The sequence below is a fragment of the Saimiri boliviensis genome, chromosome 1, assembly GCF_048565385.1.
Source record: "Saimiri boliviensis isolate mSaiBol1 chromosome 1, mSaiBol1.pri, whole genome shotgun sequence".
Classification (NCBI taxonomy): Eukaryota; Metazoa; Chordata; class Mammalia; order Primates; family Cebidae; genus Saimiri; species Saimiri boliviensis.
Genome location: NC_133449.1, coordinates 105,683,315 through 105,697,419, shown reverse-complemented (window position 1 = coordinate 105,697,419; position 14,105 = coordinate 105,683,315). Strand labels below are relative to the sequence as shown.

At 48.6% G+C, this 14,105-nt stretch overlaps 2 protein-coding genes and 1 long non-coding RNA gene across 4 annotated transcripts in view; 1 reads left to right on the top strand and 2 right to left on the bottom strand.

The window, feature by feature from the left end:
- Positions 1–14,105, top strand: part of BEAN1 (brain expressed associated with NEDD4 1) — a 57,236-nt gene that overhangs the window by 11,137 nt on the left and 31,994 nt on the right. Inside the window, exon 2 of one of the 2 annotated variants that reach the window (XM_039477717.2) lies at positions 105–211. In XM_039477717.2, coding sequence (XP_039333651.1) covers positions 187–211 — 25 coding nt within the window. In that variant the 5' untranslated portion in view covers positions 105–186. Of the gene's footprint in view, positions 1–38; positions 212–14,105 lie in introns of those variants that run through there. The other variant, XM_074402066.1, reaches the window with a different exon arrangement.
- The window catches only part of LOC141585048 (uncharacterized), a 35,554-nt gene that overhangs the window by 2,611 nt on the left and 18,838 nt on the right, over positions 1–14,105 (bottom strand). The window contains exons 3-5 of the long non-coding RNA XR_012518317.1: positions 9,360–9,449; positions 8,269–8,386; positions 6,893–7,009 (exon numbers count right to left, since the gene is read on the bottom strand). This is a non-coding gene — a long non-coding RNA (uncharacterized LOC141585048). The remainder of the gene's footprint in view (positions 1–6,892; positions 7,010–8,268; positions 8,387–9,359; positions 9,450–14,105) is intronic.
- On the bottom strand, positions 12,153–13,089 carry LOC101043892 (large ribosomal subunit protein eL19-like). Its single transcript, XM_039477718.2, has one exon. The coding sequence runs from the start codon at positions 13,078–13,080 to the stop codon at positions 12,490–12,492; it is 591 nt and encodes a 196-aa protein (XP_039333652.2). The 5' UTR covers positions 13,081–13,089; the 3' UTR covers positions 12,153–12,489.

The window sequence follows — 14,105 nt, the reverse complement described above, 5'->3', positions numbered from 1 at the left end:
AGAAGTTGACAGCTCAGGAGATGTGAGCACCCAGCCTGCAGGGGCTGTGGCATGGGCACAAGTGGCATGGGTACCCCAACACCTGCTTGTTTGTGTCTCTGCAGGTGAGTGGAGGGGCCTTCCCTTCGAGAAGTCAGAGCTGTGCCCGTGGGCAGGCTGGCTCCGCTGTTCTGCTCCAAGGATGACATGTCCTTCAAACGTCCCTGCCCCTGTGAGTCTCCTCCCTGCATCCTTCTGCCGCCTGGGGCTGGGCAAGGGCAGAGCTTGGAGTTGAGCTGCAGAGACCAGCTTGAGGTGTTTGGGCAGAAAACTGCGGGTGTCCAACCAAAGGCTAATGTGGCATGCTGGGTGGGGAGAGGGCAACACGGAAGACTCCTGACACCTGCAAGATGCTCCCTGAAAACTGAAAATCACACTTTGGCCCTTTCTCCTGTATCAGCCCTTCCCAAAGTGTGGATCAGCGTTCCTCTGAGGGATGGCAATGGGATGACACTCACCCACACACAAATAAGACTCCATGGCCACGTAAGTAGGGGAAATGCTGGAGGAGTCATGTTAAGAAAGCTTTGCTCCTGCAGGACTTTCCTGAGCTTTTAATATGGTGATGTGTGGCGGGCATGGTGGCTCATGCCTGTAATCCCAGCACTTTGGGAGGCTGAGGCGGGTGGATCACTTGAAGTCAGGAGTTCGAGGCCAGCCTGGCCAACATAGTAAAACCCCCTCTCTACTAAAAATACAAAAATTAGCTGGGCATGGTGGTGGGTGCCTGTAATTCCAGTTACTCAGGAATCTGAGGCAGGAGAATCGCCTGAACCCAGGAGGCAGAGGTTGCAGTGAGCTGAGATCATACCATAGCACTCCAGCCTGGGCAACAGAGCAAAATTCTGTCCCAAGGAAAAAAAAAAAAAAAAATATATATATATATATATATGTATAAATGGTGATGTGTGTTGTGAGGCTCCCATAGGTGAGAGAAAACCCGCTCCTCCTCCCAAACATTAACCACAAGGAATGTTTCATGGGACTGGTGTTCCACAGAACACACTCCTTGGGGTTCACTCCCCTAAGGAAAACCATCCCAGGCATCCCACCATGAAGTGCCTCATTTGCGGAAGCCAACAGATGATCTTGCCCCTCGGCAGTCTTCTCGTGGCTCCCTAAGGCCCCTGAGTCCAAGTGACAAACTCAGCCAGGGGTACGCCTAGTATCCAAGACTGCAGCCTCCTTGACTTCTCCCCTAGTCTCTACCAGCTTGAGTCACCACCGCCCTTGCCCAGGACCCCTTTCACTTCTCTCATAGCAGCCACCTTTCTTCCATGATGTTCCCTGAGCCCCCAAAACTACCACCACTTGCTGTAATTTGGGAGGACATGCATGACTGCCCATCCCTTCACCTTGATCAGTTAGGACTGTGAGTCTGTATGAAATCAGGGACCCCAACCTCAGAGGGGGACCCTCTCCTGTCTGCCGTGCTCACTCTGGATAATGCCTCCCCCAGTCGTCAATGTCTGCTCAAATCTGTGCCATTGATTACATGCATCATGGGGTAGGGGCCTCTCTTCCAAAAAGTTGAAGCCCTGATTATTAAATCACTGGATATCAAGGGACAGCTGCAGTGGGAGGAGGGGATGCTGGCATGTCCACCTGGGTGAGATTGTCATGAGGCACGCCACGGGAATGAGCTGGCTGTGGGGTTCATCGTTCAAAGCGTGGTGTCCAGAGGGTAGGGTGTGCAACCTGGTTGCTGTGGGTACCCAAGGAGGGTACAGGTTATTTCCAATAAGAGCCAGTAAGATTATTTCTGATGGATGGTCCAGGCTGAATAAATTGTTGTTACTATTGTCACTGTTGCTGTGGCATGATCGAGAAAGGAAAGCCAGGCCAGGAGATGAGGCTTCTGTTCAGGGCACCTCAGAGCCCAGGGACCCCTGCCCTGCAGAGCGCTCGGATGGTCATGTTCTTGCCCCTGTCTGCTGACCAGGCAGGAGCAGCCGGGCTTTCCCAAGCATGACATCCCTTGGGAAAAGTCAAGGCTAGGGATGCTGAGTGAGGAGGACTTTTCAGAACCTTTTGGGGTGAAGCCCAGGCCCTTGGAAGCTGGGTCCATCTCACTAACAGACACCATCCCTGCAGGGCGGCCCTCTGCATCCCCACCTCTTGAGGACCAACATTCTAGGCCATTTAGAATTGGCTCCTGCACGTTTCTGATTCTCCCCCTTCCCCAAAGTCCCAACACCTAGCATGCAGTAAGCACTCAATAAATGTTTGTTGAGTCAGTAAACATAATTAAACACCCTGGAGGAGGAACTAGAGGCCAGTGGTCAGGGAGAAGCTGAAGCTCCTGACTCTGCTACCAGATCCCTCCATGACTTTGACCCAGACACTTCTCTGAGACAAAGAGATCCGCGAAGCCCAGTGGGTTCTAGGAGCTCAGGACTGCTGTAAGGCTCTATGGAGCCTCTGTCATCATCTCTGCCAATTTCTGTTCACATTTCCAGTCTGAACTTGTCTAAGAAGCACCCGCTGTCCCCTTCCAGGATCTGCAGTCAGCTTCAGTCTGGCTTGTGCACCCACATCCTGACATCCCATCGACTTCTGTATAGTTAAAGCCATTCCGGTTCTCAGCTGCATCTGACCCCGTTGGGTGCTTCTTTTTTCTTTTTTTTTTTTTTTTTAAGATGAGTTTCATTCTACCGCCCAGGCTAGAGTGCAGTGGCGTGATCTCGGCTCACTGCAACCTCTATCTCCCAGGTTCAGGCAATTCTCCTGACTCAGCCTCCCAAGTAGCTAGGATTACAGGCTCCCACCACCATGCCTGGCTAATTTTTTGTGTTTTTCATAGAGACAGGGTTTCACCATTTGACCAGGCTGGTCTCAAACTCCTAACTTCAGGTGATCACTCCACCTTGGCCTCCCAAAGTGCTGGGATTATAGGCATGAGCCACCACGCCCAGCCCCTGTTGGGTGCTTCTGTTTGTGATGACTTCTCCTGCTTTAGGTTCCCTGACTAAGAGTCCTTCCAGTGTCTTCCAGCCAGCTGCTCGGACCATCTGAGCTTCCATTTGTGGTCTCCTTTGGCAGTGGTGGAGGATCGAGGATTCTCCCTGCACTTGCCCTGGAATGCTGGAACCCCAGGGCTCCAGCACAGCCTCAGCCCTTCTTGCTGTGCACTCAACGGGACCTTCTCATCCTCACTCTGCTTTCCGCTGCAGCCTCTAGGCCGGTAGCTTCCAAGGGTCTCTCCCACTCTAGTTTCTTCCCGGGCTTTTGATTCCTTCTTCCTCCTGCTGCCTATCTGCCTTGGGCAGCCCCACCCCTAACCTGACATTCAGCCTGACCCAAACTGAACTCTTTGTCTTGCCCTCTAGGGCGGCTTTGCTTGATTTTGCTTTATGGGTTTGGGGCACTCACGCCAGAAATCTGGAAATGAACCTCAGTTCCCCTCCTGTCATACACCTAACACTGCCAGCTGCCCAAGGAGACTCTTGGGCCTCTGAATCAGCTCAACAGATGGTCATTCTGACCTGGCCTCCATCTCAGCCCCCTACCCCTTCAGAGTCAATCTAGAAATTGCTGATTCATGAAACGGCTCTTCTGCTTGTTCACTTGTTTGTGCCGCTGGTGGATGGTGAACGTCCAGGAAGCAGGGGCCATCCCTGCTGCGTTTCCGATTCACCCGCAGCACCGTGCTCAGTCCCTGGCACATAGGAGGTGCTCAGTGTTTATTGAGCAACTGAACAAGTGAATGAGGTGAGGTGAAGCAGATGCTTTGTGGGCGGCCTCCGTGGCTCACAGACCAGAGGCCCTTCACACAGGTTCTGGGTGGGATGCTGAACCCTGAGTGCTCCAGACCCCCCCCCAAACAGGCATAGGAATGCTCATGAAGGAAACCCAGAAATCTCAGGCACTCACATGGACACACACCCCTGTTTTTAACTCCTCATTCCAGAAACTGGAGCTGCAGTGTGCAGTTAGAAACATTCAGAACTGCTTTAACTTCCTTAGCCCCCAAAATGAGCTTGCCAGGTACATGTGAAGATACCGAAGCCCCCAAGAAATGAAAAAGTTAGAGTAGGAGCCCTAGCCTCCTCCTGTTTGGGCTTCTCCACCCCTACTTCCTGCCAGCTTCAAAGAGTAGCCAGAAAAGTCTGCAGAAGGTGAAACAAGCCCAAATGTTTCCCAAGCAAGACCCCATCCCTAGGAGTCAGTGCACACGAGGTCTGGAGAGAATGAACAGATATCCACCCAGCACATGGTGGCAAGGTGAGCGGTGCCAGCGCACCTGTAGCCGAGGTCTGCGAGCCTCCATGGCTGCAGGCCCTGGGGATACAGGTTTGTCCATCGGCCCCTTGGGAGTCAGGCAGGTATTAATCAGCTGGGCTGGGCTGAGCCCTCCTTGGCCCTGCTCACACCCCCAACTTCCCCACCCTCAATGCCGTCTCACTTTCAGACATTTCAGCTCATCCCTGCACCTCACAGAGACAGTGCCAACAGCCTTTATTACCCCTACTCCCTTTAATTCGGCAGATGAGAAGACCAAGGCAGAGGGAGGAGGCAAAAACAAGAGGGGGGAGGCAGGCAAACCCTGACCCAGGGCAAACCCTGACTAGAGGGGTTTTTGGCCAAGTGGCTGCAAGGCAGAAGTCAGTTCCTCTGCCTGCAAATGCCAAGCCTGTGAGCCATTTCCCAGCCTTCAGAGGACCTGCCTCAAGCATTGAGTGAGTAGGAGAACCAGCCTGGCTCTTCAGGAAGGCTGGAGGTACAGGAGCTTTCTCCATCAGGCCCTAGCTGGGCAGGGTGGCCCAGGACTCCCCCAGGATGCAGGCTCCAAGAACAGATGCTTTACAACCTCTTCCTGCCACCAGCTGATGGCAGCTCCATGGAGCTCCCTGAAAACTGGGGCAGCCTGACTCCCTCTGGCCTTTGGGAACAGATCTAAGGGAGGAGGGAATTTATGGGCCCCAGAGGAGACTGAGTCTATAGCAAAGCAGGAAGAAGAAGGATGGAAGGTAGTATCAAATCATCCACAGAGAAGTCAAGTAGGGCTTGTCTCTGCAGGGCTCATGGTGGCTGCCTGCAGGCTGGCAGGAACTGCAGCCTGGCAGGGCCTCTGAGTGGGCTTGGGTCTCCCTCAGAGATGGTGTGATACACAGTGCATGGGTTCCAGTGCAACCTGGCTTCTTAGCAGCTGGAGCAAGTAGCGTAACTTCTAGAAACCTCTATCTGCTTATCTATAAAATGGAAATAACAATACCACCTTTTTGATTTGGTGCCCACACAGAGAATCTAGCTTGGTGCCTGGAACTGAGAAGGTGCTCAAGAAATTTGAAAGTCTTGTCCATTTGGCCACCTTCTCCCTCCATAAGTCTGTATTGAGGGAGGGGGGAAATAGAGATAGGAACTCAGGAGATGAATTTGGGGTTCAGACCAGATGTTGCTGTTTTTTTGCTCTGCTTATTGTGGCAGTTATCTCTGCAGAGACATAGATAACAACAGAAGGAAGGACTTGAGGGCAAGGAGGGCAAATGATTGCACATGCTGCAAAATTCACCACTTCTGTGTCGAGAGCAGACATCACTAATCAATTGTAGCACTTTTTCCCACTGAGCCCAGAATGCGTGCAGACACTGCCCAAAGATCTCTAGCCTGTGAAATGAAACCATTGTCCATCCTTTGCTGAAGTATGACTTTGGAGAGGGCAAGGGGATAGAGGGAGTGACTTCAGCTAGTCCTCTCTGAGGGTTGTTGTGAGGATCAAATAAGATATGACAGGTGAAGAACTTATGAGGCCTTATCATCATTTCTTTACGTGGCCTCCTTGCTTCCTTGAAGAAGTCCTACAAGGGAGGGGTCAGTGTGCCCATTCCACACATGAGGAAGCTGAGGCTCAAGGAGGTAAGAAATTAGACTAGATGGCACAGCTAGAAAATGGTGGGGCCAGGGCTACACCCCAAGTGAGCTTGTCCAGGGCTCAATCGTAGCCAAACCACAGCTGGACAAAAGGACAAGCGTGGAGCCCAGTTTACTCCTTCATCGCCACAACAGGGGTGGGGAATCCACTCTGCAGCAGGACTTCATGGCCCGTGAACATCCTGGCTGCCCCTCCTCACAGTCCTCTGGTCTAGCACAGAGTCTGACCCTAGTGAGTACTTGGCATTTGATCGCTCATCTTAATTTTATTCATAGCTCATCTTAATTTTTTTTTTTTGATACAAACTCTTGCTCTGTCACCCAAGCTGGAGTACAGTGGCACAATCTCAGCTCATGCAACCTCCACCTCCCCAGTTCAAGTGATTCTCCTGTGTCAGTCTCCCAAGTATCTGGGATTACAGCTACTGGGGTGCCCGTCATTACACCCACCTAATTTTTGTATTTTTAGTAGAGATGGGGTTTTACCGTATTGACCAGGCTGGTCTCGAACTCTTGGCCTCAAGTGATCCACCCGCCTCGGCCTCCCAAAGTGCTGGGATTACAGGCATGAGCCACCGCACCCAGCCCACTCATCTTAATTTTCAATGCACAATCATATCATATTCAAGTCTCTGGCAAGAGGGCATTCAACCTGGCTTGAGCACTAAATGCAATCTTAATAACAATAACAATAGCCCCAGCTGTTGCAGAGCACTGTATGCCAGCAAAGTGCTTTCATTTCAGTGTCCCCTGGTGGTGAGCTCCCTGTCTGTGGTGGCAGCCCTGCCCTATAGCAGCTGGGTGGCTCTTCCCCTGTGTCCACCATGCCCTGAGGAAGGGCTTCCGGGGCACTTCCCCTGAGCTTCCCTTCTTGAGCATTTCTGACCAAAGAGCTCCCTTTGTTCTCTGAACTTAGATTTTCCCCAATCTGGTCCTTCCCTTTCCTCTTAGAGAGGTCTCAAGCCCCTCCTTCCTGACCTACCTCCAGGCCAAACGGCAAGTCAGGGCTGCAGGCCAGATGAACATCAGCCTCCCATGGCTTGTACATGGGCACTGAGGATGCAGGTGGAGGCAAGTTCCCTCGGTGGCCCCTGCTGGTCTTAGTGCAGGGGGAGGATGGAGGGGAGAAAGACAGAGAGAATGAGTGGCAAAGCCCTATCCTGACTGTGAAATTGACAATTGTTGGCAGGTCTTTCTGGGAACAGGGGCTTGAGGACACTGACTTGATCTGTGTCTTTCTCACCAACAGCCCAGAACGGGGTAACTGGAGCTGTGTTTTGGAGCACACAGAACTGAATTTGAATCCTGCCCATCTCATTTTTGTACTACCTGACCTCCCTGAGCCTCAGTTCCCCCAGGTGTAAAATGGGGATATCCTGGTGCTGTGAGTTACCATGAGGATTAACTGCCATGAGTGGGAGGTGGGGGCTTGAGCTAATATGTGCCAAATGCCTGGCACCATGGCGGGAGCCTTGCCATCCTCCAGTTCAAGGTGGCCGTGGGTTCCACAAGCCAGAAGGAAGCCTGAGGCTTGGTTATCTGTAGTGCTGCTCCCTCGCGGTTCCTGTTGTAAACTGTGGACAGTCATCCCTGATATCAGGCATCCTCTTCCATTCATTTATTCATTCATTCAACAAATATTTATGGAGGATTTGCTACATGCTGAAACCTTTCTATGTGCCAGAGTTACGCCTTGAACAAACCAAAGTCCTAGCTATCATGGAGCCAACATAGCCAGAAGAGACAGACACAAACAGACAAATGAATACCTAATGTGTTTTATGGGGGGAGGAGCTATGAAGACAAAAAAAAAGCAGAGTGAGGTGATGGGTTGAGGCATAGGCTCACCAAGAAGGTAACACTGGAACAGAATTTGCTAGAAGGAAAAGAGCGAGCCATACAGGTGTCCAGAGGAAGAGCATCCAGGCAGAGGATTCTGAGACAGAAGCAGGCTTGGCTTGGTCCAGCAACTGCGTAAGGAAGGCCAGGGTGCCTGAAGAGCAGGAGAGGAAAGGTACCAGAGGCAGCAGGGACCAGATGATGTAGGGCCTTGGAGGCCATGGGAGGACTTTGGCATCTAATCAAGTAGATGAGTAGTCATTGGAGGAGTTTGAGAGAGAAGGGATGTGATCATCCTGATGGTGGTAGAAGAGGCTAGAGAAGGACTCAGGTGGAAGCAAGGAGACCAGTTAAGAGGTTAAGACAGTGGTCTAGGCAGGATGGCTCACATCTATAATCCCAGCACTTTGGGAGGCCAAGGAGGATGGATAACCTGAGGTCAGGAGTTCAAGACCAGCCTGATCAACATAGTGAAAGATACTAAAAATACAAAAATTAACTGGGCATGGTTGCACATACCTGTAATCCCAGCTACTCAGGAGGCTGAGGCATGAGAATTGCTTGAAACCAGGAGGCGGAGGTTGCAGTGAGCCAAGATTGTTCCACTGATTTCCAGCCTGGGTAATAGAGTGAGACTCTGTCTCAAAAAAAAAAAAAAAAAAAAAAAAAAAAAGGACAGTGCTTCAGGTGGTGACAATGGTATCTTGGACTGGGGAGTTCACAGTGGAAGTCGCAATATTGGGTCAGATTTGAAGGTGAAACCATTAGGATTTGCAGATTCATTGGATCTAGGGTAGATGCGAAGGAAGGTTCAAAAAGGACAGCATTTGGGGCTGGAAATGTGAAGGACTGAGCTGCCATTTGCTGAGACGGGGAATCTTATGGGCAGGTTTGGTGGGGAACTGTGAGTCAAGATTCAGGGTTTTGACGTGTTGTGTGTCTGAGATGCTTTGCAGGCACTGGAATGGAGATACAGGGCAGACGGTTGGGTCTATGAATGTGGAGTTCAGAGACGAGTCTGGAGCTGGGGATGTAAATTTGGGGACTGTCAGTGTGTGAATGCCACTCAGTGCTGTGAAGTGGGATGAGATCATCCAGGGACCGAGTGTGGGAATGTGGGAAAGGGAAGGACCTGAAGAGTGAGCTTGGGCTGGTGAAGGGCAAAATGGTTTCTGTTTCTAGAAGTCTTGCCAAACAAAGAAAGCATGATCCCCTGTGGTCATCACCCATGGCATCCCAAAGCCAAGTGCATTGGGGGAGGGATTTTCCTACACGTAGGAATGAGTAAGGACACTTCTGTTTCTCTGCCAAGGACTACCCTAAATTAGCTACCCTGACGCTCAGCTCTGCCTGCAGCTGGACCTAGGCCCAGGTGATTGGGAAAGACTCTCAGGCATCATTGCAGAAGCGTGCAGCCTGCGTGCTTCAAAGACAAGAGAGAGGAACCCAGCCAGGTGTGGTAGCTCACACCTGTAGTCCCAATGCTTTAGGAGGCCAAGGCAGGAGGATTGCTTGAGCTCAAGAGTTTGGGCAGCATAGCAAGACCCTGTCTCTACAAAAAAATTAAAGATTAGCTGATCATGGTGCCACATACCTGTAGTTCCACTTACCCGGCAGGCTGAGGGAGGAGGATCATGTGAGCTCAGGAGTTTGAGGGTGGCTTCATACCTGGGCAGCACTTGTCTCCTCTAGGAATGAGCCTAAGGAAGAGGATTGGAGGTGGACGTGGCCTAATGCAGTAACAGCAGCAAGAGCTAAGAGACCCAGGTTTGAAAAACACTGGAGCAAATGTATTTTCATCACCTGAGCCTTTGTTTTTTTCACCTGTAAAATGGGATCATTAGACCTAGTTTCCAACGTGACTATGAGGGTTTGATGAACACATGGGCGCTCAATGAGCATGTGTTCTTTTCTTTTTCAGCGTATTAATCCCACAGTGACTGTTGCAGAACTAAGTCTTCCCTGCAGGATTCTCCCCAGACTGCCCAGGGAGAGAACTCATCTTCTGTCTCCCTTCTCTACCAGCCCCAAGTTGGTGTTGAGAGGCAGCTTGGCATCGCGGGCCCACCTGCATTTGCCAAGTTCCAGCAGGGGCCAGCCAGATGTCAGCCTTGTGCCTGACCCCATCACGAGCACCTGATGGGGTAACTCAGGCAAATAGATTCTCCCTACTTCATAGGTTGTTTGCAAGAGGTCATCTGTCAAGCCTGTGAGTCTTACCCTGAGGCTCTACCCTAACTGTCTCACACTATAGAAATGGAAACTTAGTCCAGAAAGGAATGGGATCATGTCATACAATATGTTAGTGGCTGAAACTTTAACCTCCATTCCTGAGTCCATGTAAGGTGTTCTACATAAAGGTGGAAAATGCCCCAGGAGGGAGCTTGCTCTCTGTTCTCAGTGAAGATACAGAGGAGAAGCCCTCTTTGGAAAATAAAACTGTGACCCAAGCCACAACTTTAAAAAGCCAAAGGGAATTTCTTTAAATGTTCAAGATTTAATTGGCATGCATTGGGCACCTATTATGAGCCAGGCATCCTGCTAGGCAATTTGCTTTGATTAGCTCATCGCCAAAATTGTTGCTCCCATTTTACAGATTAGGCAATAGAGGCTCAGAGACCTGACTTGCTCAGTGGGCACTGCCATCAAGAGGCAGTGCCAGGATTTGAACCCAGGATTGTCTGTGTCTTATTTAGCCAGAGTTCTGTCCTAGTCCAAGAAGCAGGTCAGCTCCAGCAACGGAACTCAGGGCTTTGGCTGCCCAAGGAAAGTGGCTGAGGGGTGATCCTTTTCCATAAGACCCTAGAGCCTCTTGCCTTCTTAGGATACTGAATATTGGTGAACGCAAGGCCTGGGACTGGGACTGGTTTGATTCTCAAAATAGCTCAGGCCTGCAAAGCAGTATGATGGGGTGGGTGGGGGATAAAGAACGTCTCCCCAAACACTTCATAATGTTTTTTAGAATCCACATTCCATGAACTACATGCTGGGTAACTACTCCAAAGCTCCATGGTTTAGTGTGATGTTGGCAGTCAGTTGAGATCATCAGGATCTATCATGGCAAAGAAGTAACTCTTTTCCTATTCTCCTGGTTTTTCTCATCCTACCTACTGAGGTAACATACTATGTTAATGGATTTCCCGATCTTAAACCATCCTTGCATTTCTGGCATATGCCCTGGTATACTAATTTCAGTGTACTGCTACCCTGATGCTGGTTTTCCAGATGCCCTTGTAAGTTCTGGGAACTGAAGGAACCTCTGAGGATCAGGGAACAAAGTCCTATCACCTTTAACGTGCTCCAGAATAGAAAACCACAGGGCCTTGCCTTTTGTAGACCTCTGGCTTTGGATCTGGGCGGTGTGGTGAATAGTTAAGGAGCCATAATTGCTCTCCCACCAGAAAGGCCTAAAGGAGTCGGCAAAAGTGTGCCCGTCCAATGTGACATTTACAGAGGTCAGGTGGCCATCCAATGTGACATTTACAGAGGTTAGAATCCTTCATGTGTGTTTAGTGAAGGAATCTGTGAGGAGACCAGGGGCCTGAGTGGGTTGTCAGGTGAGTGTTTGTTGGGGAAATGTCTAGACGCTTTTTGTAGGACGGACATTCTAAAGTGTAGAAAAAAGGAGGATGAGGTTTAGAGATGGTTTGCTTCATAGCTGGGTTTCCCAATCCTCATGACACCTCACATGGCAGACTCACTTACCCCAATGCCCAACTGTACAGCCCCAGACTAAGGAAGGGATGCACAGCTCCCCCAGATGAAGAGTAGATATCATGATTATTTCCTGGGATATGGAGTTAGTTAGAACCACGTTCAAATTTTGTCTCCCTCCCCCCATCTAAAAATTGTCTTTGTGATTTTAGGCAAGTCACTTCACCCTCCTGCGCCTCCGTAACCTCATCTATGAAATTAGATTACTAACACTTACCTCATAAGGCTGCTAAGATTTGTAGATTTTGTTTATCTTTTCAAAAAACAACTTTTGGTTTCACTGATATTCTCTGTTCCTTTTCTGTTTTCTAGTTCATTGATTTCTGCTCTCATCTTTATTATTTTCTTCCTCTACTTGCTTTGGGTTTTGCTTACTCCTCTTTTTTTAGTTTCTTAATATGAAAGCTTAGGTTTTCAAGTTGAGGTCTTTCTTCCTTTTCCTTTTCTTTCTTCTTTCCTAATATAAGTATTTAAAGCTATGAATTTCCCTCTAAGCATCGATTTAGCTATATTCCATATATTTTGATAATATGTTGTGTTTTGTTTTCATTCTGTTCAAAATATATACACTTTTTTGTTTTGTTTTTTGAAGACAAGGTCTCACTCTCCTACCTTGGAGTGCAGTGGTGCAGTCATAGCTCACTGTAACCTTGAACTCCTGGACTCAAGCAATCCAACCACTTCAGCCTCCCAAGTAGCTGGAACTACAGGCATGCGCCACCATACCCAGCTAATTTTTTATTATTTTTGTAGCTACAGGGTCTCACTATGTTGCCTAAGCTGATGTCAAACTCCTGGGCTCAAGCAATCCTCCCACCTTGGCCTCCCAAAGTGTTAGAATTATAGGCATGAGCTACAGTGCCTGGCCTAAAATATATTTTTATTTTGATTATGATTTCTTCTTTGACCCATGGATTATTTAGAAGCATGAGTTTAATTTCTTTTTTTTTTTTTAAGGCTTGTTTTATTTTAATGGCTGATCTATGTAATCACGGAGGCCAGTATGTATAGACAAAGAGGGAGCTTTTATTTCTTGGTCTCTTCCTCCTTGAACAAAGTCTTGATGACCTCCTCCTTTTTGGCCTGGAGGCGGTCTTCACCGCGCTTGCGTGCTTCCTTGGTCTTAGACCTGCTGGCTTCAGCCTGGTCAGCCAGGAGTTTCTTGCGGGCCTTGTCTGCCTTCAGCTTGTGGATGTGTTCCATGAGAATCCGCTTGTTTTTGAACACATTCTCCTTCACCTTCAGATACAGGCTGTGATACATGTGGCGATCAGTTTTCTTAGATTCCCGGTATCCTCTGAGCAGCCAGTGCAGAATCCTCAGTCTCCTCATCCACGTGACCTTCTCTGGAATTTGGGCATTGGCTGTACCCTTACACTTACCTATGCCCATGTGCCTGCCCTTCCAGCAGGCCAAGGTGTTTTTCCGGCAGCGAGCCCAGGAATGGACTGTCACAGGCTTGCGGATGATCAGCCCATCTTTGATCAGCTTCTGGATCTGCTGACGCGAGTTAGCATTGGCGATTTCACTGGTCTCATTGGGGTCCAACCAGACCTTCTTCTTGCCACAGCGGAGGACATGAGAGGCGAGCCTCTTCTGAAGCCTGAGCATACTCATGGCTGTGGCCGCAGCAGCAAAAGCTTTTTTTTTTTTTTTTTTTGAGACAGAATCTTGCTCTGTCATCTAGCCTGCAGTGCAGTGACCCATCTCAGATCTCTGCAACCTCCGCCTCCCAGGTTCAAACGATTCTCCTGCCTCAGCCTCCCAAATAGCTGGGATTACAGGCACCCACCACCACACCTGGCTGATTTTTGAATTTTTAGCAGAGACGAGGTTTTGCCAGGCTGGTCTCAAACTCCTGATCTCAAGTGATCCTCCTGCCTCAGCCTCCCAAAGTGCTGGGATTACAGGCGTGAGCCACCGAGCCCAGCCTAATTTCTAAATAGTTGAATTTTTCCCAGATATTTTTCTATTTTGAATCTCTAATTCCATCGTGGTCATATTTTGAATGATTTAAATATTTTTAAGTCTATTGATAATTGTTTTATGACCCATATATGGTCTATCCTGGAGAATGTCTCATGTGCACTTGAATGTGTAATCTTCAGCTGGTGACGGGTTCTATGAATGTCACGCTGGTTGAAAATGTTATTCAAGTCTTCTGTATCCTTGCTGAGTTTCTAATTGCTTTGTCAGTTATTGAGATTGGGACATTAAAATCTTCACTATTATTGTTAAATTATCTATATCTTCTTTCAATTCTCATAGTTTTTACTTCATATTTTTGGGGGCTTGTTAGGTGCATATATAATACATAAATAGTTTTTATATCTTCCTAATATGTTGACTTTTTGTCATTATGAAATGTCTTTGTCTCTAGAAATATATCTTGCCTTAAAGTCTATTTTGTCTGATATCAGCATAATCACTCAAGCTGTTTGTATGCTTTATCTTCTTCCGTCCTTTTACTTTCAAACTATTTGTGTCTTTGAATCAGGTGTGTTTATTGCAGTCAGCATATAGTTAGGTCTTACCTTTTTATTTACTCTTGACAATTTCTGCCCTTTAAGTGGAGTTATTAATCCATTCATATATTTTCTTTTCTTTTCTTTTCTTTTTTTTTTTTTTTGAGATGAAGTCTC

Excerpts from the sequence above, each read along its gene's own strand:
- LOC101043892 (XM_039477718.2), bottom strand. The coding sequence starts at position 13,080 with ATGAGTATGCTCAGGCTTCAGAAGAGGCTCGCCTCTCATGTCCTCCGC.